The 26,227-nt window shown below is 40.7% G+C and overlaps 1 protein-coding gene across 1 annotated transcript in view; it reads left to right on the top strand.

The window, feature by feature from the left end:
• The window catches only part of LOC124805632 (head-specific guanylate cyclase-like), a 498,299-nt gene extending 472,374 nt beyond the window's left edge, over nucleotides 1–25,925 (top strand). Inside the window, exons 9-12 of the mRNA XM_047266199.1 lie at nucleotides 6,715–6,881; nucleotides 11,014–11,157; nucleotides 17,313–17,467; nucleotides 22,216–25,925. Of these exons, the coding sequence (XP_047122155.1) occupies nucleotides 6,715–6,881; nucleotides 11,014–11,157; nucleotides 17,313–17,467; nucleotides 22,216–22,408 (659 nt within the window). The 3' untranslated portion in view covers nucleotides 22,409–25,925. The remainder of the gene's footprint in view (nucleotides 1–6,714; nucleotides 6,882–11,013; nucleotides 11,158–17,312; nucleotides 17,468–22,215) is intronic.
• The last annotated feature ends 302 nt before the right edge of the window (nucleotides 25,926–26,227 follow it).

The raw sequence follows: 26,227 nt of genomic DNA, 5'->3' as shown, positions 1-26,227 counted from the left end.
TCATTTGTGTTATTTATCGCGATATTAAGTAGTACAGTATTCACGCTCCTGCGAAGAACACTACGATTAATCAAGAATCCGTTAGTTGTAACGCTCTCAAGAAAGCTGAACTGATGAGGAAGGCATTATCGTAGCACTACTCAACATTTTTTTCTTTTTTCTTTTCTTTTTGTACTGGTGGTCGAAATGGGTTCGAGGTACCCATTACTTACGAATGGTAATGTAGATCCTGGAGATCTTGGTACATGTCGAATGCAAGGGTGCTATCTTTTGTATTTTATTGAGATAGTTGTTACTCCGACACTCAGAATCACCTTTACAGGTATCTGAAGATGTGATTTTCTGATTCCGATGAAGATAATGCAGTGAATAACACAGTTGGAAAGTAGGACGTAGGTTATTATCTACGCATCGTGTTAGGAGTAATTCACAATATACGCGCTCCAGTCACATTATTGTGATCACCAGTCAAATCCTCAGTAACCACCACTTGCAACGGGGACTTGCAGGAAGAGAGGCTGGTGGTTCTGGAACCTACCTATAGGGACGCGGATCCATGGCGACTCCACTGCCACGGCCAGCTAGGATTCGCGGTTGAGGATCCACGCTACAAACATCCCGACCGAGGTAGTCCCACTGATTATCGATTGGATTCAAATCAAAAGTGTCTGGTGGCCAGGAGGTTACGGTAAACTGATCCGAGCTCTCTTCTGACCAAGGACGTACACTGGGAGCTTGTGACACGTTACGATGTCCTGCTGGCAGATGCTATCGTGCCGGGAAAAAACAGAATGCATGTAGGGCGGATACAGCCCCAAGGATAGATGACTTTATGTGTTCATCCACTATGCCTTCCCGAATTACGAGATCAACCAGGGAATGCCACTAAAATGTTTCCCAGACGATAACGCTCCCTCCTCAGGTGTAGATCCTTCCGACGATTGTTGCACGGCCGTACATGCCAACGGCCATCAGTCTAATGGAGCATAAACGTGATTCACCGGAAGAGACCACCTGTCGCCACTCATAGGACGTTCAGCTGTGGTACTGGGGTGCAAATTACAGCGGTGGTCGCCGATGAGCAGCAGTCACCTTGGGTGCACGAACCAGGTTCCTGCTGCAAGAGGTCCATGTGCAGCAGTGTTCGCTGAGCGCTCGTTGAGAAGACATTGTTGTAGCCTCTTGGTTCAGTGGCTCAACAGCTGCATATGCATTTGCCGTTACATACCCCCGCAGCTGTGATTTATCAATGTTGTCTACAGCCCGTGGTGCACCACAGCTGGCTAGGCGCGTCATATGCATGCACGTCCTATTTTTAACATGGCGGCACCCAAACGCTTACAAACTTTCGAAATCTTGAACATGGCTCCGAAACAGCAGCTGTGTAAATCTGAACAGGGTGAGAAATCAACAAACCACTTGCAAATAAAGATTTGTTAGCCCTTGACCATGGTTTCGACATTTGTAAAAATATCTTCTTCAGGAGTAGTGACCTTAGAAAACATGGTGGCACAATAGATTAGATGAAGGCGAGCGGCTCTTGTCATAAACAAAATCGATAAAACAAGAATTACTGCAGGCCACGATTTTACATAGCGCCAGATTACATATATCGCTCTTCAGAATGATTACTCATAAGTAAATGCCCACAGGTAAAGTCTCTTGTCAACACAAACTTGTATCCTATGACACCTATTACAAGTCTATGTTGGAAAGAGCCTCTATTGTGGGAACTTACTTATGAGCATTCATTCTAAAGTACGATATATGTGATGTGGTGCTATCTAAAGCCATGGCTTGCAATAATTCTTGTATTATCAATTTTGTTTATGGCAATAGACGCTCGGCTTCATCTAATCTGTTGTGCCCTCATGTAATGTAATAGGGCCGCTATTTCTGAAGAAGATATTTTTACAAATATGGAAACCATGGTCAAAAGCTAGTAAATCTTTATTGGCTATTAGTTGGTTGATTTTTAAACTTCTTCACTTAAAAGCTTTGCTATTTCCGAAATGTTTCCACCCTTTCTCGAAAGCCAATAAGCATCCCGTTTTGGTCGTCAGATAAACAGCTCTTTTTCCACATTACGGCAATTATGCACCACTTTTTCCGCGTCCTCCAGACATGCTTTACATATACTCCACTGCGTATCTTACCACCTACGTCTGTGAGTGGTTATTGCATATACACGTCGAACATAGACGGTGTTCACTATAATGTGACTGGAACGTATATAATCTTGTTGTAAAACACTAAATTTAATGAATTTTATGACATAAATGGCTTTTAGGCTTCACCGTGGGCACTGTTTCATATTGTAAGAACCTTAGTTGCATCGCACTTTGGTATCAGTTGTGTAGTGATCATGTGTTAAGACCACATTTTGGGAAGCCACATAGTGTAAAGGAGAGCTAGAACCCCCTGGAAGTGATGGGATTTGGCATGGTTTTCAGCTAGAGATGCTAATTTATATGACCTATGGAAATAGCTCGTGTTCTATCGTGATTAGTCACCGACAGGTGACTTACTAATGGACAAATAGGTAAATCAAATATTTTTTAGTAAAAAGTACTACATTTTCAGTTGTATTAACAAATATTAATCTCACTGTAGAAAAGCGATATCATTAAGTACAATTGTAAAACACATAAAAACCAGGTATTGTCTTCGTCAGATGAATTTTATTCTTAAAACCTCTTTATTTTATAAAAGTTTTTTGGACATGATGTTTGCAGTTATAATTCCATCACCGTTTGGCTCTTGTTGGTTGGTTGTTTTGGGGAAGGAGACCAGACATCGAGGTCATCGGTCTCATCGGATTAGGGAAGGAGGGGGAAGGAAGTCAGCCGTGCCCTTTGAAAGGAACCATCCCGGCATTTGCCTGGAGCGATTTAGGGAAATCACGGAAAACCTAAATCAGGATGGTCGGACGCGGGATTGAACCGTCGTCCTCCCGAGCGCGAGTCCAGTGTCTAACCACTGCGCCACCTCGCTCGGTTTTTGGCTCTTGTACAAACACGTCAATGAATATGCAGACTCGTGAGGAAGCCACTATAAATATCCATTTGAAAAAAATAGGTTCTGGAAACTACAAACTTGTGCTTTGAAGCGTCCGATCATGTGCGTTATTACTGGACATAGCGAACAATATATTGTCGAAATAATTTACCTGAAGCCTAAAATATACTCAAAGCATCCCAAACTGATAAACAATAACATTTGTACTGTACCTGCGTAATAACTGTTCTCAAAGCAATAGCATGAAAGTTGAGCATGCGGCTTACCTACAGTCCATCCAGAATCACCACATGGCGCCTTCTGAACTGTTTACATCAACGTGTATGACCGAAATCGTGCGACACACTACACTTGCATAAGGAATCTAACAACTTCAACGGCTTTCGTGAAGGTTAGTTGAACAGAGTGTCAATAGATGGAGCCCTCTAGATTGTTTTAATAAAAACGTATTCAAATAAAATTTTCTTAACGAAAATTGTAATTTCAAACTATTTACGTATTTTTCATAATTAGTGGTGAACTAAATCTTGAAAATGAGACCCCAATGATTAATTTTGGTTACGTAAAAAGGGAGATATGGTGACCGAGAGAAAACCACCGTTGACATGTAATATATATGAACACGTTTATCAACATAGAAAAGCGCGGATTACCGAATTTTCTATAAAGGGCAAATAAAGTGATTGGGTTCAAAAAATGTTCAAACGTGTGTGAAATCTTACGGGACTTAACTGCTAAGGTCATCAGTCCCTAAGCTTACACACTGTTTAACCTAAATTATCCGAAGGACAAACGCACACACCCATGCCCGATGGAGAACTCGAACCTCCGTCGGGACCAGCCGCACAGTAAATGACTACAGCGCCTTAGACCGTTCGGCTAATCTCGCGCGGCTGTGATTGGGTTCTCCAGGCACATAAAAGTAGTACAGATAGCGAAAAATTTGTGTCATTCTGTCTGATAACTGATCTGTTGGTACAGGGTGACCATTATTGAACTATAAGAAATAAAATCTTCATAACTTCTGAACGGTTGCGTTAGGACATTCAAATTGCACGGTTGGACGCGAGGCATGATGGGAATTAGTATGCGCATGTGCACTTGCCTTGTTGTTGTATGTCATGGCACAAGAAATTCGCGTGGAATGGTGCATTTGGGGGACTCTTCACCCTCAAGTGGTGACTGTGTGGCGTGCAATGTCCAGTTACAATATGATTGGTGCGATATTCCTTGATGGCACGGTGACTACCGAATGGTACGCGAAGGTTTTGGAAGATGATTTCATCCCCATCATGCAAAGTGCCCCTGATTTCGACAAGATGTGGTTAATGCGGGGCGCAGCTCGACCCCACCAAACTAGGAGAATGGTGGCGGTGGAGGAGCACTTTGGGGACCGCGTTCTGACTCCCATCGTACCCAGAGTCCACTAGTATGGGCTCGATTGGCTGCCATACTCTCCGGATCTCAACACATGGGACTCCTTTTTGTGGGGCTTTATTAAAGACAAGGTGTACAGCAATAATCCCAAAACCACAGCTGAGCTAAAAAAGCCATTCAAGAGGTCATCGACCACATCGATGTTCCGACACTTCAGCGGGTCATGCAGAATTTGACTATTCATCTGCGCCACATCATCGCCAACGATGGCAGGCATACGAAACATGTTATATCCAAAATCCGAAAATCAGTAGTGAGGTTTACATGTTCAATAAAGAGGTTGCTCGCAGTAGTTTGTAATTAATTTATGTTATTTCCATGTAGTTCAATAATCGTCACCCTGCAGTTATTTCTTTCAGAAGTCATTCTGAAAAATTCATTGTTTTTGCATGACACAAGGAATAAAAAGACAATAATATGACCATTGCGTTAATAACAATCTCAAAGTCATTCTCCTGAATGCTGGTTGTTGACTTGAGACAAAATAAACATTGGCGTCTGGCTGCTTCCCTTAGTAGTGTAGTATATTTAATTAATATTTAAGAACTGGTCTTTAAGTGGCGTTGGCAATAATGAATTTAGCTGAATTTCACAGCTTCTACCCATGCACAAATTCACAAGGGATCCATCAGCGGTCAACCAAGTGCCTATCATCAAAAATGTCCAACACTGCAAAATTTGCTATGGGGTGGCTTGTACCTGACTGGCAGCTTAATTTCTCCATATTATCACTCGTATTATTTGTTTCTGACTTTCAGTGCTGTTGTACATCATCTTCGTTTTGCAAGCTGAAGAAAACACAGGCGTATGAAGAATGCCAGTGCACCGAAAATTACTTTAACACTACCTGCAAAAATCCATGGCTCGTTGAGTAACATATTTTGAGAACAGCCCTCAACTGGCGACTGGTTTGTTCTATTATCACTACTAATAATGTCCCTGCAGGCGACCAGGCGCATGCAGCAGCGCTTCTGGTTGTCTGGAGTGTAGTAGTATGGAGAAACACTTTCGTAGACTGCCTGCAGACAGTTTGAGGATATGTCATATGAATATATTTCAGATTGAATGACAGCTTATTAAGTAAACTGGTGACTAACAATACACCGTCATTAAAGAATTCAACAAAAATTGTAGTCATAAAAATCTCGTTATTTAAACATAATGTCATGAAGAAGCCAGTGAAACAGGTTGTATGTTCTTCCGTGTTTCGATTTTATTTCTTTCAGAAATGCCCCTTTGAACTAGAGAAGGTGGCTAACTTGAGGAAAATTCTGTTGACAAAATGTTACATTTTGCGAATTGTCTCGCTGATATGTACTCTAAACTCACGTGTTCTAATGGGTCGCAAGTAAGATAAAATGCTCGCTGGAAAATTTAAATCCCGTAAATACTGTAATTTTCACAGGAAGCTCTTTACCAAGTTATCATTTAAATATGTGTGAAGATTTTGTTTAATGGGAAAATCTCAGTGGAGAACAGCGATCAGGCAGACCATGAATGATCTCAGGAGGCTTGTTAAAAACGTGGACGAAAAGATATGCGACGACGGGTGGTTCACAGTTTCAGCTTTCGCATAGGAATTTCCGAATGTGGGTCGAAGAACTTTGTACAAAGTTGTCTGCAAATCTAGCAATTTAGCAGTTAATCACTCACTGGTGATAAAAACAGGCGGTCGTTGTCTATCACTTAGGAGTACGAAGCTTCGAGGATTTTATGACGAATTTTTATGGAAGCTTTATAGAAAAATAGTGAAACATGTAACAGATTGAACAAAACAGTTTTTAAAATTGTCTGATTTATGTTTTATAACAAATCTTACCTTACCCTCCGAATAATCCTCCTAGTACATATATTAACTTCACGGTTTATTATTGTTGCACTAATAGATTATACACTGTATAGCGCATGCGAATATGGATATACTCATACATTACTGACGTCTTGAATCAAGTTAGATAACTAGTAACCTGGTGCGCCTTTCTTCTCCTATTTTAGGAAATTATTTCCGATATTTAACGTAGAGCGCCTTACATTTTGCGTGAATAAGGAACAGTACCATTGGATAATCAAGCAGTAATATTATTTTTGGCAAGGTATTTTCTGCTTCACTTTCTTTTTAATCCATTTTCATTTTCCTACTGGTTCAGTTGCATAGCGTAGTGATCGATTACTGTCGAGGCGTTTTATTCCCAATACATTCGATTAGGAATATTTAACAGAATACAGACCGCATATAAGATTATCTTTGCTTTTCTGCAGGTGAGACTATCGAGGCTACATCCCATGACGACGTAACGATGCTGTTCAGCGACATCGTTGGTTTCACCTCCATCTGCTCTGGGGCCACGCCTATCATGGTCATCAACATGCTGCAGAGTCTGTACTCGCAGTTCGACGTGTTCTGCGGACAGCTGGACGTTTACAAGGTATCCACTCAATCAAAATGCCATCTTTATACATGCCGTTTCTCTAATTGACATAAAGAGACATTTCGTTGAAGACTAAAATAGGTTGGATAGCATGCATTCTCAGAAAATGAAAGAATTAATCGATTCACGTTCTAAAATGTTCTCTGCAGCTTCAACATCATAAATCCATTTAGTCACCTATGCTTCAATTGCCGTTTCAAATACCCGTCCGTGTGGTCGAGCGCGTTATGGTGCGTTTACACATGTGCGCTTTGCAGCTAGTCGCCGTGTGGCTATGCTTGTCCCGTATGAAGGGTCTGTTGTGTTGGCAGAAGAGCCAACACCGTGTTACTAGAGGAGGCCGAAAAGGCACGCGTTTAGCTCACGCAGGCTGGCGTGAGGAGGGAAGGACTATACTGACGTGAGGTCTGGAACATGACAAGGAATTAAAATTCAGAAAGCGGACATAATTAGTTTGATACTTAACTGTAATCCATTAATGATGAACGTCGCTCTTGACGGTACATGATTCACAATATTATCTCTTCAGTATACATTGTTATAGTAACTGAATATGGCGCCTGGCTAGGTCGTAGCAAATGACGTAGCTGAAAGCTATGATAGACTGTCATCTCTGCAATTGAGAGCGTCTGTAGCCAGTGAACCATCGCTAGCAAAGTCGGCTGTGCAACTGGGGCGAGTGCTAGGAAGTCTCTCTAGACTAGACCTGCCCGTGTGGCGGCTCTCGGTCTGCGGTCACTGGCCAGCCGTGGTGGCCAAGCGGTTAAAGGCGCTACAGTCTGGAACCGTGCGGCCGCTACGATCGCAGATTCGAATCCTGCCTCGGGCATGGATATGTGTGATGTCCGTAGGTTAGTCAGGTTTAAGTAGTTCTAAGTTCTAGGGGACTGATGACCTTAGAAGTTAAGTCCCATAGTGCTCAGAGCCATTTGAACCATTTTTTTGCAATCACTGACAGTGGCGACACGCGGGTCCGACGTATACTAACGGACCGCGGCTGATTTAAAGGCTACCACCTAGCAAGTGTGGTGTCTGGCGGTGACCACAGGGTCAATGAATGATATATATAGGTTCAGTCTGTTAGTAATATAGTAATAGTACCTGCTAAAATGGGAATTCAAAGAAGAAGAAGAAGAGCTGTAATAGCAATAGAACAAACAAGTAATGGTGTTCGGTCTAGTGTTATACTTTCTGATAGTATATTGATTGCTGTTGTAATAAAGTTTACTGCACCAAGAACGGATGAAACAAAGACGCCCAGTGTGAACACAGCTGTCAATGGAGTCACTCGCACGCTTATGTTGCGGACGAGCCATGCACCTACATACATTTCTCTTCTTGTATGTGGGACAAGCACAGCCAAAAGGTAACTTGCCGCAAGGGGCACAGGTGTAAACGCGCCATAAAATGCGTGCTTACGGGAAGAGGAGATGCGCGGCTCGTTTCGAACCTGCTCGCGGATTAATGACGGGTGTCGGTGTGTCGGATTTGCCGGCGAGCCTGGACGTCATTCTTAGACGGTTTTACAAACCTTACTACAAGGTTGTGATAAATGATTGAAGCGATTTCACAGATTTGTTGTAGCTATAGTACTGACATTCTGTCACAAAACTTTGTATCCACATGGAGAAATTCAAAAGAGATTTTGTGACGTTTTACTAGTTTTCCATATGTGCAGCCCTACTAATTCAGCAAATATAAAGCCGATAATCAAGTTCTTCCCACTTTCGGCAAAGCATGTCCCTATCAATTTATCAAGTTCTGGTGGCGCGTGCTCGCATTTTTGGTACCGATTGGTTATAATTGGTTATAATTAAATTGATACTACCCACAAAAGTCCAGAGAGGGCTCGAATTATCGTATGGCAGCAAAACTTGGTAGATATGGTTATGTGTTAATGTGGAATATATTTACGCTGGAAGAAAATTAGATGGTTTGCCAGAAACATGTATATATGTTTCCATATGTAATGGATTAGGAATGTGTCCTGGACAGAGACGATGAAACAAATGAGAAATGTATAACGCTGATTTTAACCAGCGCTTACGTAGTTTTTCGAGTACGAGCACAAGAGATGTCTATGAGATGTTGCTCCTGTATAACGTAATCACCAACTGCTCGCAGCAGTTTCGGTGGAATGTGAGCAACGTTTTCCTGCATAACGATTTTCAGATCAGGACGTAGAGGCTGAATATGTCCCTGGTGAAAGTGTACCTTAAGACATCTCCAGAGTCGAGAGTCACATGGTTGCAGATCAGATCTTGCAGGCCATGCATCTGGGAAACGGCTGGAGATAACACTTTCGTGGAAGCTTGCATGAAGCAAATCTTACACTAGCCGAGAGACATGACTTGTTGCTGAATCTTGCGTAAAAACTGTTGTTTCCTGCTGTATAAGAGGTCTCGATAACGTAGAGACCTCATGGTCCACCTACCTCGCCTTCAAAGAAGAACGGACAGAGAATGCAAGTGTTTGTGAATCCACACCACGCAGTCACTTACGGTAAGTGCAATAGCACATCGTGCAAATACGCCGTTTAACATTACACCAAATTCGGCAGTGTCTCTGTGTGTCCACTGCACCCTGTTCTATAAAATGTACCTCATCACGTTCATCAACTTCGATCCGTACCAGAAACCAACATGCAAATTCATAACGTTGCTCCAAATCTTCTTTAAACCATTTAATGATATCGGGCCTAGCACTCTAACGGCTGCCGTTCACATGAAATAGTTTCGCTAACTGCGCAGTGTCTCTCTTCTGGACAGCCGTACTGTCGTATATCCTTCTCAGATGACAGCGTGGATGTCATACCGTCATATAAACAGTGTACAGAGGCAGATTTGCACGTGGTGGCCAAAATTGGAACTAATTTTTTCCCCGCGTATATCGGTTCGGCATTGACGCATTATTGCATATACCAAGTTTCGCTTCCATACGATAATTACAGACCACACTGCACCTACATGAGCAGTGCACTTTAATTGCAATTATCCGGTGCATGCATTCACAAACTTACAGGTATAGTTACAAGGAAAGGGTCACCAATCGGATGTGGCCATACAGAAGAAACTTCCAGGTACAAGCCTAAAGCAATTTAGGAAACCAAAGGAAACCGAAATCAGGAAGACTGGATAAGGCTTAGAGGCTCTTTCTATCGGAATAGAAGGGCTGTCACTAAACAGAAGTGCAATCGCAATCGTATCGTCCATAGTGAACAATGCAGTATTCTTAATACTGTTTTGTGACGAAGTTGTTGTGAATATAAAAAATAGCAGTGCTACACTTACATCCGATTCAAGAACATGTTTCCACAAAGATGATGTATCAGTTGTTGCACCCCATCCTCCACAAAGATGATGTATCGTTTGTTGCACCCCATCCTCCCACCTCCATTAACCTGTGTAAGTTTTTGATACTTATTATGATACATCCTGTATAAAAACTTTGTGCTGGAACATATCTGCCTCCAGTGGCTGCTTGGGTCGTTTTGCCCTTAAAGCAGTCCTGGCTTCACTGTTAAATATTTCCTCAACGCGGAATTAATCACAATGTCAGCTAGCTGACATTATGGCTGTGATGTATGGGTTACGTTTTGAGCATCCCAACTCCCTATTTCCGTCTGTGACCCAGCTTTCGTCCACAATGACCTCAGAAACTCAATAACATACTAATATTATCCGTTGCCATACTTTGGTGTTAGGCTTTACATTTCTTGCACTGTGTAGTTAGTCTTCGCTTAACAAGTACATTTTAAATGCATTTTTGAAAAATGAGGTTGTTTCATTGAACTCCTTGATGTAAGATAAATTATTGTACGAGTTATGGCTGGTTGGAAGAAGCTATTTATTTTTTCAGCGTAAATGTAACTTCATATTGCGCCATGTTTGTGGTCACTACTTTAGTTGTGTGTACAGTGATTACCGAAGTACCTATTTAATAACTGGGAAATGTATATTCATGGCGTGGTTAAATCTCCCAGAATCTTTTTGACAGGTCTTTACATCGAGCCAGATTGATAGTTTTCTTTATTACTTATGTCGTCTTCGTTTCTTCTAGTGTAATCGAACGGCTGCAGCAAGTGGCCAGAGTTAACCACTGCATATGGCAAGCGGCGCACTTTTTGCAGGTGGAGACGATTGGCGACGCCTACTGCGTGGCTGGCGGGCTCCACAAGCAGTCGGACACGCACGCCCAGCAGATCGCGTGGATGGCGCTACGCATGATCGAGACGTGTGCCAACCATGTCACACACGACGGCCGGCCTATCCGGGTGAGTCGCCAGACCCCACAACTCCAGGCCTCACTCTGTTGACGCTCTGAAACGCCTTAAAAAAGTGATTCCCAACCATCCTGAGCACACCTGTGCGCTATGAGACAGTAACCACTACCACTCAAACTACGAAATAATTAGTAAAGGAGACGGCAGTGATTAACAACTTTAATTTATACACTGAGGAGACAAAAATCAAGGGGTGACAATGTGCACATGCACAGGCGGCAGTGCATTACTGATGCTCTCATTTACAGTAAGGTGATTCGTATGAAAATGTTCCGAAAGTGGGGCCGCACAACGGAAATTAAAAGACTGGACACGTTATGGTACTTGGAGTCAGACGAATGGGGGAAGTTGCAAGGGAATTTAACGTATCGAAATGCACAGTGCCAATACAGAATGCCAAATTTCAGACATTATCTCTCAGCACGCACAACGCAATGGCCAGTGACCTTCAATTAACGGCCTAGATCAGCGGCATTTGCCTGCATTTGTCGGTGCTAACAAACAAGCAACACTCCAGAAAATCAATGTGTGACCTACGACGAACGTAGCACAGTGCGGCGAAATGAGCTATGGCAGCAGACGACCGACTCTAGCGTCTTTGCTAACAACACGCCATGGGTTACAGAGCCTTTCCGGTGCTCGTGACTGTATTGGTTGGATCAAATGGCTGGTTCAAATGGCTCTGACCCCTATGGGTCTTAACATTTGAGGTCATCAGTCCCCTAGAACTTAGAACTACTTAAACCTAACTAACCTAAGGACATCACACACATCCATGCCCGAAGCAGGATTCGTACCTGCGACAGTAGCGGTCACACGGTTCCAGACTGAAGCGCCTAGATTGGTTGGATCCTAGACTTCTGGGAGACCTTGGTCTGGTCAGATGAGTCCGGATTTTAGTTAGTAAGAGCTGATGCTAGGGTTAAAATGTTGGGCACACTTCACGAAGCAGTGGACTCAAGACGTCAACAAGGCACTGTGCAGGCTGGTGGTGGCTCAATAACTGTGTGAGGTATGTACACAGGGAATGGATCAGACCTTCTGGTCCAACTGAATGTATCATATATATTGTTATGTTCGGCTACATGGAGACCATTGTCAGCCATTCATGGACTTCATGTTCCGAAAGAACGATGGAAGTTTTATGGATGACAATGCGCCATGTCACAGGGTCACAACGTTCGCGACTGGTTTGAACAACATTCTGCAGAATTCGAGCGAATGATTTGACCATTCCGATTCTCCGACATGAATTCCATCGAACATAATCGAGAGGTCAGTTCGTGCAAAAAATTAGGCACCGGCAACACTTTCTCAAACAAGGACTGCTATAGAGGCAGCATTACTCAGTATGTCAGCAAGGGACTTCCAACGACTTTCGGAGACCATCCCACGTCGAGTTGTTGCGCTACCACAGGAAAAAAGAGGTCCTACACGATGTTTGGACGTGTCCCATGACTTTTCTCATCTTTGTGTAGAATAAAGAAGCAATTCTCTGTGCATCACAAATGCTACCTTCAGTTTCTTATCAGAAAAAGAAGCTAACTACTTAGATTGAGGGTAGAAACTTGTTGAAAACCGCGCTCCCTCTGAACCGTTCCCCTCCAAAGCGACACCTGCTTTGTCCTCACCAAGCACTCACATATAAACTTAATCAAGTCAAAATGTGTGCTCTATACCTTCTTCTGAATTGGCACAGATTACTATATTTTAGACTGCCAATGTTTTGGCTTACCACGCCACTCATAAAATAAGAATAATAACAGTTGTAGCGTTCGTAATGACACCATATTAATAATAACAGTGTGTAGTAGGCACTCTGTAGTTACTGTTGTGCTGTCAGTTCGTTTATCTGTTGCTAAGAGATTAATAAAGCAACTTATGGTCCACAGCAGTGCAGTCGATGGAATTTTCTTGAGATATGAAACATATGAGACATGTCTCAGTTTAACCGTCATTGGTTGAGTTAAAAAGCATAAGGTCTCTATGTATCGGGTGGACTGTGTGAGATAGGTTTTGTTTATACATTAGTTTCACATGCTGAAACCTACAGCATGTTGCATCACGAATTTATGCCAGCATTTGAAAAAACGTAATTATTGGCAACTTACACAATCAGAATTATTAACATAATATAGAGTAGTAATAGTTATGATCTTTTAAGAACAATTTAGTTTCGTAAACGAAAGACAATTGGACCCTTTAAATACAGGAAGACCGAAATGATATCTGCCTTTGTGTTGGATCCTGTAACTCCAAATCACATATTCTGCTACGATCGCTGAAAGTGCTGTGGTTACTGTACATGTTCTCTGACTTCACGTACGGTCAGGCTGAAGCAGCTCTCGTCTTGGAAAACTAAGGATTGAAATGTTTCTATCAAACTTTATTCAGGTCATAGAGCAAGCTCTATGACTTTACTCATCTACTTTTATTCGTTGTGACAAGATTATGGCAATTTTGCCCTCTTTTATGCCTAACCAGGCGGTTTGTATATTTAACGACTTTGTTACACAAAAGGTAACATTCAACATGGGATACATTAGTCAGAAGAAAAGTGTACTGTAAATAGAGAAACCAGTAGTAGCTGTCGTAGAAAAATCAGAGTTTATATTACACTGCTGACAGTAATCAGAAGCAGCTTTTCGCTTCGTATGCTCTTTTCTGTTTATTTTGTTTTATTATTATTATTTGCGAAACAACGCATATACGAAAAGAGCCGCGAAATACCTTTTAGTAATGCTGTGCCATGAAGTTCTGTATAATCATTAATTCTCAACAAAACAGAATATATGGTATTCTTGAATGAGATTTTCACTCTGCAGCGGAGTGAAAATCTCATTCTGGAAACATCCCCCAGGCTGTGGCTAAGCCATGTCTCCGCAATATCCTTTCTTTCAGGAGTGCTAGTTCTGCAAGGTTCGCAGGAGAGCTTCTGTAAAGTTTGGAAGGTAGGAGACGAGGTACTGGCAGAAGTAAAGCTGTGAGTACCGGGCGTGAGTCGTGCTTCGGTAGCTCAGATGGTAGAGCACTTGCCCGCGAAAGGCAAAGGTCCCGAGTTCGAGTCTCGGTCGGGCACACAGTTTTAATCTGCCAGGAAGTTTCATATGGTATTCTTATTGTTCTGTATCTGGCTTTCTATTAAAGGAACATTTTTCGTTACTGTAACTCACTATAAAACTCAACATATCTTCCCTACTTTATAGTTATTGAAAATGTTAAAGAAAATTACTTTGTTATGAATACTGATGTTACAGTTCGCAATGATTGTTGGCTCAAATAGCTCTGAGCACTATGGGACTTAACTACTGTGGTCATCAGTCCCCTAGAACTTAGAACTACTTAAACCTGACTAACCTAAGGACATCACACACATCCATGCCCGAGGCAGGATTCGAACCTGCGACCGTAGCAGTCGCGCGGTTCCGGACTGCGCGCCTAGAACCGCTAGACCACCGCGGCCGGCGCAATGATTGTTCAACAAAAAAATTTTGCAGTGGATTTTTATTATCAGTAAAACACCAATAAGTACCACGACTAGCACAAGAACATGAGACTATTATCGGAGAAAAATACGTTTTTACTATAAGGTTAGCCAGACCAGAACTAAGCACAGCAAGATTCCTATTATATTACGAAGGTAAATTATCTTTTTTGTACTGTTAGTAATATATTATCAGCAGCCCGCGTCAACCTGCAAAACACATCTTAAAATCTGCTGCTTTGCTCTGCAAGTCCGGAAGCTCAAAGAAATAATTTTATTTCACTATTACCTTCCCACTTCTTTGCGGTATGATAGATTTCATTTAATGCAGTTTGAATACGCCGCGGCAGCGGCTCGTTCGTTCGTAGCGCATCTCTGCACCACGGATAATATTTAAATAACTGAAAATGTCTTAAAGGGATGGGATAATATTCCAAGCAAGCTACTACAAATAATAATGCAAGGTTTCATTAAATAACTCTATTCAAAACATTTAAATATGTTAATTATTACACACCTTTAAAATGAGTACGTAATGGCGTACATCTCTCAGTCTCGACAAAAGAATGCTACGTTAGCATACAATACAACGTCACAGGCTATCCTACTCACGTAACTCCAAGAAGAAGACAGAGTAATTAATGTTCGTTCTGTATTATTTATACTAGTTGCATATTCTCATCTTTGTTTGATATTTGCCTTCTGTGGCGGTTTCAGTACTCGCCGACACAGATATTATCTAAAATAAATAATTAAAAAAAGTACATAATTCCATACAATAACAAAACATGATACACAATGTTTTCTCCTTATCACATAATATGTCTTTTGCTAAGAGACGTTACAAGCTCAAATCGTTGGGGAGGGGCGGGCGTCAAAAAATGAACTAGAAGTTAATAGTTTCAGAGTGTTTTTGATCTCATTTCAGTGATTACAACATAAAGTCTACGTCACAAACAACTTTACGGTGTGAGTTCACTTACCCGCAAGTTGAACGGCTGAGGCCTAAATATAGGCACAGTTTCGACTCGGAAGGGTGTCATAATGACATTATATTCACAATGACACTGCATCCTCAATTGAAGCAAACTGGACCACGACTGTTGCAACTGATGCATGGCATTCTAGTTGCTGACACTGGAACGGAGCTAACATACGAAATGGTCTCACTTACTTCATATCGGGGACAGACATGTCCATGGGAGCAAGATCACGCAGACACTTCATAGAGAGACGGCCATTTGTCTAAGAGCATTCTCCTGTAGAGAAATAGCGGCTGAACTCTATTGAATGTGCGGTAACACATGAAGACACATGATGTTCGTGACGTACCGCTGTGAAATCAGAATTACCTCAAGGACGACTGCAAATGACAGGAATTTAAACCCGGTGGTATCACATATGGAGCCACCATTAATCGCACAACTGTGCCTCTACAAAACAGTGGAGGAATGTGGTCTGTTCACACGTCGCAGCCATATCACCCGTTGATGGTCATCCGGGTACTGCTGAACGATTCCTCGCTAAGCACAATGATACGCCATTCAACACCAGTCACCGCAACTCTCCAAACGTAGCCGTTTGTTTTGTGGTGTCAACGGCACGCTTCTTCTGGGACAGTAAAACCCTAATCCTATTCAATACCTCCTCATTACTTAGGTGATCTACCCACCTAATCTTCAACATTCTTCTGTAGCACCACATTTCGAAAGCTTCTATTCTCTTCTTGTCTAAACTATTTATTGTCCATGTTTCACTTCCCTACATGGCTACACTCCATACAAATACTTTCAGAAACGACTTCCTGACACTTAAATCTATAATCGATGTTAACAAATTTCTCTTCTTCAGAAACGCTTTCCTTGCCATTGCCAGTCTACATTTTATATCCTCTCTACTTCGACCATCATCAGTTATTTTGCTCCCCAAATAGCAAAACTGCTTTACTACTTTAAGTGTCTCATTTCCTAATCTAATTCCCTCAGCATCACCCGACTTAATTCGACTACTGCCCATTATCCTCGTTTTGCTTTTGTTGATGTTCATCTTATATCCTCCTTTCAAGTCACTGTCCATTCTGTTCAATTGCTCTTCCAAGTCCTTTGCTGTCTCTGACAGAATTACAATGTCATAAGCGAACCTCAAAGTTTTTATTTCTTCTCCATGCCTACTCCGAACTTTTCTTTTGTTTCCTTTACTGCTTGCTCAATATACAGATTAAATAACATCGGGGGGAGGCTACAACCCTGTCTCACTCCCTTCCCAACCACTGCTTCCCTTTCATGCCCCTCGACTCTTATAACTGCCATCTGGTTTCTGTACAAATTGTAAATAGCCTTTCGCTCCCTGTATTTTACCCCTGCCGCCTTTAGAATTGGAAAGAGAGTATTCCAGTCAACATTTTCAAAAGCTTTCTCTAAGTCTACAAATGCTAGAAACGTAGGTTTGCCTTTCCTTAATCTTTCTTCTAAGATACGTCGTAAGGTCAGTATTGCCTCACGTGTTCCAACATCCGCAGCTTGTATAAAAAGTCTTACGAGGCTAATCAAAGTGTCAGTACATTTACCCGCCACGAAATTCGTTTACAGGACGCTTTCGTTACTCACAGCATATCCGGATGTGGCGGCCTGCGTGGATGCTGTTGCAGTGTGTGATGTTGCAGATGCGCGTGGGTCTGCACACGGGCACCGTGCTTGCCGGCGTCGTGGGCCGCATGATGCCGCGCTACTGCCTGTTCGGGAACAACGTCACCATCGCCAACAAGTTCGAGTCTGGCTCGGAACCTCTGCGCGTGAACGTCAGTCCCACCACGCACAGGTGAGCAGCCTAAATGTCGCCTTCACCACACAAACATTCTATTTCCCCAAAATGTTAGAAGCTATGTTCTGTTGACTTTCCTTCTTATAGATGTAGTAGTAGTAGTAGCAGCAGCAGCAGCAGCAGATTTATTCCTCCGTAGATCTCTTTTTACAAGTGTATACGACATGTCAAAGTATTAACAAATTTAGATCAATTTAAAATAAGCTAATTCGTATACAAATATATTTAGCGACTTCTAGTTAGAGACAATCATTGGATTTACTCCTCGTATACAATAATTTTCTTACAAATAACTAGTTCTCTCATGTCTCACTATCAGTCACTCCACACACTATTCGCACATTGTTTCATAACACTTCACTCACTAAACACACACACACACACACACACACACACACACACACACACGCACACACAATGGTGATCTCTGGGCCAATTTCTGTACCGCAACGTCCCATTTGCTATCCTGAAAAACCAGTCACAATCCCTTCATAATGAGTGAGATGTTGAGTTCAGAAAGAGGAAGAGGTGTTAGTATTCTGTCATGCATAGCTTGGTGGTAAGTATTTGTAGAAAGTAAAAACAGGATGGAAAGTAGCATAAAGTGAAGATATTATGTCGAATTTTGGATATTATATAACCATTGTTGTTATTATTTATTTGTATAACGTTTCTTGTCGAACCCCTTCAATGTATAAATCCTTCAATGTATAAAATGTATACTTTTTATCTGCCTATTGAAATAAGTTTATTTTTGCAATTTCTTTAATCTCTTTTGGTAATTTATTGTACAGTTTTATTCCTTGATAGAAAATGCTGTTTTGAGTTTTATGTTTATATTCTCGGGGAAAATGTAAGTTGAGTCTATCTCTTGTTGCATGGTCATGGACAGAGCTGTTTGTGCCGCAATTACCAAAGTTATTTGTGATGTGTACAACTGACTGGTAAATGTATTTACATGGAGCAGCTAAAATCCCCAGTGTTATGAAGAAATCTTTACAATGAGCTCGAATAGTATTTTTTATTACTATTCTTATGGCTTTTTTCTGGAGTTTGAAAATTGTGTTCATATTTCGTGCATTTGTTCGCCAAAAAAAAAAAAAAAATGCCACAGCTAGTAACTGAGTGTACATATGAATAACATGTAAGAAAAAACACGCTGCATTTTACACACTGATGATAGGAGTCTAAGGCCATAACATGCTGATGACATTCTGTTTGCAAGTACCTTTGTGTGTTCACACTACTTTAACTGAGAAACAATATTCATTCCTAGAAGTTTTGCATTTGTTACGCAGTCTATAAAGATGCCCTCCACATTTAATGTAACATTGTCATTTTTCCTCTTAAAACTGAAATTCATGGCATTAGTTTCCTTTATGTTCAATGTCACTTTATTGCTTATTGACCAATCATAAACTTCCTTGAGAGTTTCATTTACTTTCTCAGCAAGAAGTTCTCTTGTTTTCTCAGTAACTACAATATTGCTGTCATCAGCGAAGAGGATGTTTTCACTAATAACCCATTTCTGAAAACTGTGATTTAGCGCTAATGTCATTAATAACTCCCGTGAAGGTCGCCATCTGCAAGTACAAAGGCCTGACGGTGGATAGAAGGCAAGGGGCTGCGGAAGGAAGCGGTATGGATAGTTGCTCTTGAACACTCCGTTTTGAATGCCAATCTTCCTTCCTAGGTATTCAAGGAAGATAAAATTTCCGTGCTTCGAATATCCGAAGTCACACTGAGCTAAATTTGGAGAGCAGATTGGTCCAGGAACGAATTCAAATCACAATTCAGGCACTCTCGCCAGTACGATTGCTCCATTTTGGGATGAGTTCCCCTTTGTCAATCTTGGTCTCTTCGTATTCAATCTCGTATTAAAATTAGCCAACTACGAAGCAAATTAGGTCTGAGTTATTATTTTTTGGTTTCATACACAGGGAACAAGAAAAATCAGTGGCCGTTATATTTTCAGATGGTAAAATTATATTCTCCTTTTCCGGAACTTTCTCACAGAACTTTTTCGTCAGTCGTTTTGAATTCTGTTTAAACCTGATGTGGCTTCAGCTTTCAAGAATTACTATTTGGGAAAATTTCATAGACATCGTGAATAAAAGCAGAATGCAAAGAGAGTGTTGGAAAATTCTTTCTAATGTGCGTTTGATGAAGCACATTTTCACTTCAAGTTTTTCGTGCAGAATTAAGTGTAACGTTCAATGATAATCTTGCAGAGTCAGATGTCGAGCAAATTCATTAAAAGATTTTCTATTACGATATCATAAATTTTGTTACACTAGCTCCACGCCCGCTGCTTCACTCCTGCAGATTCAATGGCCTGCAGAGATTTTTCTGTTTTCATTTAATCGAATTTTTACGTTGTTCACCAACTGCAACACATTCTAAGCTCTTCACACTAATTAAGGCCGTTCAAGCATAGTCTTTTTCTAATGTATTTCTGACCAAAAACCGATTCTCGTAGCTGGAATTCAAAGTTTTTGTTAATTATTTCATTTGCGTTCTTTTGAGTGAAATTTCCATGTAACTTTCATCCCCTAACATCTACTTTCGTATATCTGACCGAGAAGTAAAATACAAATTCTTATATCTGAGCGAGAAGTGAAATGCGAATTATCATAAATTTAGCTTCAAATTTTTTTTAATGTTACCAAATATTTTCTTATTAACTTTCATCCCTATTACACTCCCGTGGGGGTTGAATTTGAGGAATCACTGAAGCAGTTATTTTTTATATCTGATCGAAAAGCCAAGTACTAATTGTCACAGATGTAGCCTTAAAATCCTTTGGTAGTTATTCTGTAATTCTTTATTTTCAGGAACACTTTACCCCCTCAGTGGTTGAGTTTCCAAAAATGCTTAAACATATATTTTTTATTTTCTGACTGAGAAGGGAAATACAAATTTTTCTAAGTATAGCTTCAAAATTTCCTTAATTGCAATTTATTTTCAGTCTTTCATTCGCTATTTGATGACGTTAGGGGTGGAATTGACAATCCTTTCTTAAGCGATGCCTACGTTATGAGATCCACACCCTCTTCAAACTTCAAGTTTCTGTTCTTAGCGATTTAGGCTGGCCAATGATGAATCAGTGAATCAGTCTGACCATACTTCACCCCATTACGAACTAAATTTCCAAAACAGTGAAACACGTATCTTTTCATCTGTAACCAAGAAGCCAAACACTATTTTTGTCTGTTATCTACATTGTCATGGCAAGACATCAGCCCCTGGAATTCCACGACTTTCGAGAATGCTTTTATTTTAAGTCTGAAGTCGCATATCATATGCACTTTTGAGTGATATAATTACAGATTAACAATTATGAGATTATCAGATTACAGAATAACAATTATGTTTTTTCCCTTTATTTGTACTTTGAAACCTTGCTTCTTGACAAATATCATGATTCTAGGTGAACAGAAAGTACCGTATAGACTTTAATCAGTGAGTTTCTGAGCATTTGAGTATGTGACATACGTAGCCGTATCTTCTGATAGCATAAATTAAGAAGCTTAACTGTTTTACAACAGTGTCCGTAGACTGACCGTAGACAGTATATGACATGAATTTCACAGTCCATAGATCCCTTCGTTCCTGAGAAATCGTATCTTAACAGACGGACAAACAGACTGTGGGGTATATTGTGAGAAAAGAAATTTCTTTAGAGTGATATAATTACAGATTAATATTTTTCATACTTTTTTATTTTAGTTTCACTTTGAAAGACTGCAGCTTGGTAAGTTACATGATTCTATGTCTGTGGGGATGTGTGTGTCGGTGAGTGTTGAAATATATGACATAACCGCCCATACCTTACAAGTGTTCATTTACTAAACCGTGAACGGACTATAAGTCTTTGTGTGTATGAGATAATTTTCAACATGATACTTCCACCCGTTCCTGAGAAAAAGGGCTCGTAACATACGGACGGACAGACAGACAGTCGGAAAAGAAATAGCGAAAAACCTTTTTTTCGTCTGATATAGTTACAATTTACCAATTTTCTGATTTTCTCCTTTAGGTGCACTGTTTAACTTTGCTTCTTGCCAAATTTCATGACACCGGTTCAACGGGCAGTACCCAATAAGTTTTGATAAATAAGTTTGCGAATAACAACATATGAATGGCTTTATTTTTTTAATTGTTTTCATCACCAATGAGATGTAGATCTTAGAATACTGCATAAGTTTCAATTTTTCATGACTGCCCCTTGCCGAAGAAAAGGGATATTAACAGTCGGGCAAACAGACAGAGGTACGTTTTTACTGTGTCGCGCACAGAGTCCTGAAAAAGGAGCGATGAGGCAGAAATATTATTGCAAGAACGTCTACCTTACTTGGCCGAGAAGTACAATTCTTTACAGAAGAGAATGATAGAACACTGTACGCGGCAGAAATGAGATTTTCAAGAGGAACGGAAGATTACATAAAACTCAACAGCAAAAGGTACAGAAGTGACGACGGAGCTACAAAGTATGAGCAGCATGAACGAACACATCAGGTATAAACGAGTAAATCGCTTAGATACTATGGACTGTACTCGCGTTGAGAATTTGAGACGTATGTACTACATCAACGTATGCCCAGTCGATCCATCTCAAATCTCTTTCAAGTGCAATAGAGTATTTGAAATTTCTAAATACCCTTCTTTTCCCAAGAGCCCCAGAATTTTTGATGGAGAGAGTAATGTGCCCTTTTTAGCTTTGAAATACTGTCTTATTGTTGCAGGTGGCTGGTGCAGACACCAGGTTTCGAGTTTGAGGAACGGCCTCGCGAGTGTCTACCAAAGGGATTCCCAAAGGACATCCCGGGCACGTGCTACTTCGTGCTCGGCTACAAACACCCGTCTCTGCCGGCGGACCGACCTCTCGCAGACCACGTGGAGGCGGCGATTGCCGAGCTCGGTCTGCAGCACCGCTAGGCGGCTCAGCGCCACGTGCGTCTGTGAGCAGACCAGCAGGCGCTACATTCAAGGCGTAAACCACTACGGACCCGGGAGTGAGGTGCTGGAGAAGGAAAATTTACGAGAGAGCAGACGGGGCCTCGAATAGGCATTCGTACATTCGTATATGCTACATGAATTTAAGGCACGAAGCAGGAGAACATGGTTGTCTATTGACAAGTTTTCGATTATGTCAGACACTGTGAAATCTCCTCTAATACTTCATGTTACCTTTAGTCCATGCGATCCGCGAAAGGTGTACTTCTTTAGCGTAAATCCCTGCAAACAAGCTTCTACTGCTAAATGAAAGTTCCATGATGTTGCAGATCCCCTAAATACATTAAGAGAGAGTCGTAACCGATCTTGGTGAAGTACTCTTACTACATCAGCGCCTGTGGCTGGTTGAATGACCCGTGATCCCGCGTGGATGAAGTTTAAACGCGAGCAGAAACTTCTCAGTTATGACAACAAAAACTGTCGGGAGACTATTAATGTTACCAACAGCGTCCATAAAAATCACTTTTACGGTGACAAATGAAACTTCAGATATCATCTTCTACTACTAATCTTGTGCAATGAATTACACAATTATTAAAAGATCACTCTAAGATTACTGTTCGTTAAGTGCTTCGTAGACCACTTAAGAGGCATATCTCTCTTCCGGTGACTATTTACTCAATGTTTCTCCCACTGTTTGGGAGGGATGTCTTGTGTGCCTTTCCATCTGTTCTTTCATAGTCAACGCGTTGGCAATATTGACTCTAAAATATTCCCTTCGTGTTATGTACCTTGGATGCGCATCAACAGCACAGTTTTTACGACGGTAAAAGTGTTAAACTGCATCTGTTTTCCTCTGTTTCTTGACTCATTCCCTGGCGGGAAACCAATACCTACGTGACTTCGATTAAATGAAGTAGGAACTACCAAACAAACCACTGAACCTGTTTACTCATCCGTTAGTGTTTGTAAATTAACGAGAAGTGTAATTGTCTGCAGCCAAATACATTTCTCAACATATTATCAAGGGAACAAATATTTTGAGGCATGAGAGGAGAATATGCCAAACGTTTTAAATAAAAAATAGATCTGCAAAGTCTCGTTATATATTTTGTGTCTTGTATAAGGAACTTCAGTGCGTACTCACTGATATTCATAACGATAATGCGAACGAAAGGTGTTAGGGCAGACGCTAGGCGTAGCTGTATCCAGTGCATCAAAACATTTATCGATGTTGAATTGTACCTCACCTGGACAATTAATCAAAGTGCTCTTCACTAAGTTATAAACTGACAAAACAATACTTATTAGGCATTCTCCGTCTGGACCATGTGATATCAGCACCAACGTTGAAAAACAGATAATGCAGTTCATTATCTGCAAACATCACACTACAGCTCATCATGTGTTACGTAAGTAAAACTTTTATGTAGGTGTGTGACGTGATATCTTGAAAACATATAGCAACAGTGCAAATATTTAACCAAAAAACTTTACTGGTATATTTAAAACTTCTGAAGATTGGTATTAAAGCTTACCATTCATAGAGTGCAAAAAACCATCGACCGAAGACCGCATCAAACAGTAATTTGTGCCGGTCACCAGGCGATAATAGTTCATAACGCATAGTAAGTCATGCTGTAGGGATATAACTGACTGCTGCTTCTGAATCTGCCATTGAGGACTGTGAAAGTAAAACGAAGAAAAATCACTCATGCTTTCCATTCTTTTTGGAAACACTTTTCCCATCTCATTAGTGAAACCTAGAGTTAATGGCGCCCCGTGGAGCACAGTTCTTGATTGAAATGCTTACTATGTGTGAAACAGTAAGGTCAATCTCCAGATGATATAGTTGCAATAAATATACGATCATAACACACGAAAGTTCAAGGAAAGCCATAAACAGCTACGTGCTACGCCATTCATACACACATTTAAACGATTCCAACAGATCGTAGCAATACTTGTTCCTTAGTTACTCAGGAAGTGAATTTATGTTTATATTGCGTTAGAAAGATCTAAACCCCAGTATATCAACCGCTCTCAGCTCATAGCTCCAAGAACCCTGGGTAACAATTCGCGTAGATACTTACTTTCACAACTGTTAGCGTCCAAAGTGAAACCAAAACTTTGGCCCTGTTGCGCTTACAATACGCCCAAAGTAGGTTAACATTAAAGCTACCTTTAGAAAATCATAACAGTTTGCCTATGTAATCATGTCAATGATGCTTTATACTCCAGTGAACAGTTGTTAGTAAGGAACTGTAGTCAATCCGTCTCTCCATTCATGGACAATAACGTCGAATGAATTAAGTCACGTCTGTAGTTTCATCAATACATGACACCAAATCATTATGCTTTTGGCATCGTTTTATAGTACGTGCTTCTGTGGTCATAATTCACTAAAATCGTAGAATGATTACTCCCTGAAAATATCTACAGGGAAGACCTAAGAATTAAAATTAGTGTTTTCATTCAACTCCCTACGCAGCAAAATTCCAAGCCGCATTTTCGCGTGAGGATATTACATTTGAGGAACTGTCTTATTGTCTTTGTTTTGGAAAGCAGAGATCATTTAACACTGTTCCCTTAATTTTAAAAGAGGTGGGACTGATATAATCTGAAGGACATTTCAGGAAAAGTTGAGTACAAAAATTAGTTCTCAAAATGTGGATCCTACATTGACAAAATGCGGATCTTTTGGGAAGGAGATTGTCTGCGAATTTTTCATGTATATGGTACGCTTTTTTAGGATGAAAATGTCAAAGTTATTCTTGTCAGACAGTATCTAGCCTGTATCGGTTGGTTCTGAGTGAAATGTTAGAACTTTTTAAGCCTATTGCGTGTTTTTTGAGGACACGAATTCAGAACAGCCAAGAAATGCTTTCAGAGTTGCTAAGAACTATTCAGATTGTCGAATGCGTATCATAGACGCAGAAAACTATCTGTAACAAGATTTGATATATTTGAGTGGAAGAGAAACAAACATTCCGGAAGAAAAGGTCTAATTAATGTATATAAATTCTAAAGGCAGATTAATGGAATGTTTATAACGAAACATTAAACGTAACAGGGCACATCTCTTTTCATTTTTCTCCTTTTTAGGAGCACAGTTTTTTTGTGGCTGAACTCAATTCAGATGGGTAAATACAGCATTAGTTGTCTGCTTTAAAGTTTCTCGGTAGGAATGCTGAGGAGAACACTATTACCTTCAGCACGTAAGAGACATGGCAGCTGAAGAAAAGCACAAAGTGTTAGAGTTCGAAAAGAAAGGCATAGCTCCAGTAGAGTAAGAGCGTCCGCGCGATTCGCCTATGACACAGCTGCTAGCATTCGCTATGGAAGCACTGCTCTCTCTTATGACATCTCTTTCGCCTGTGCGACATGAAGCTTCACTTAAGATACGTATATCAATTCATTCTCAATAGAAATTGTTTGCCTGCAGATACAGTACAATGTTACTTGAAAATATATGTAATTATTTAACCGAAACTGATGTAAAAGTGAAATTAATAAAATATTTATTTCTCTCTGTCTTGCAGCAGTTTCACTCAATGACTAACATACATATTAGAAAGTCTTTCGTCGGATAATATCTACGTACAATTCTTCATTTCTCTTTCCGTCATTTCCTCTGTTCTTCCCCTTTCGTCTCTCCCAATCCTAACAATCTGTAGTTTGCTCACCGACTATTTCAGTTTATTTCAGTAGTATCAAGAGAATTTATATGTTTATTATGCCTTCCAGTTAATTCATTTAGCTGTGTACATCTAGACAAAGACTACATCATTGCTATTCATT

Source organism: Schistocerca piceifrons, chromosome 7 (assembly GCF_021461385.2).
Source record: "Schistocerca piceifrons isolate TAMUIC-IGC-003096 chromosome 7, iqSchPice1.1, whole genome shotgun sequence".
NCBI lineage: Eukaryota > Metazoa > Arthropoda > Insecta > Orthoptera > Acrididae > Schistocerca > Schistocerca piceifrons.
The sequence above is the reverse complement of the archived record's forward strand: the minus strand, read 5'-3'. Positions and strand labels throughout refer to the sequence as shown.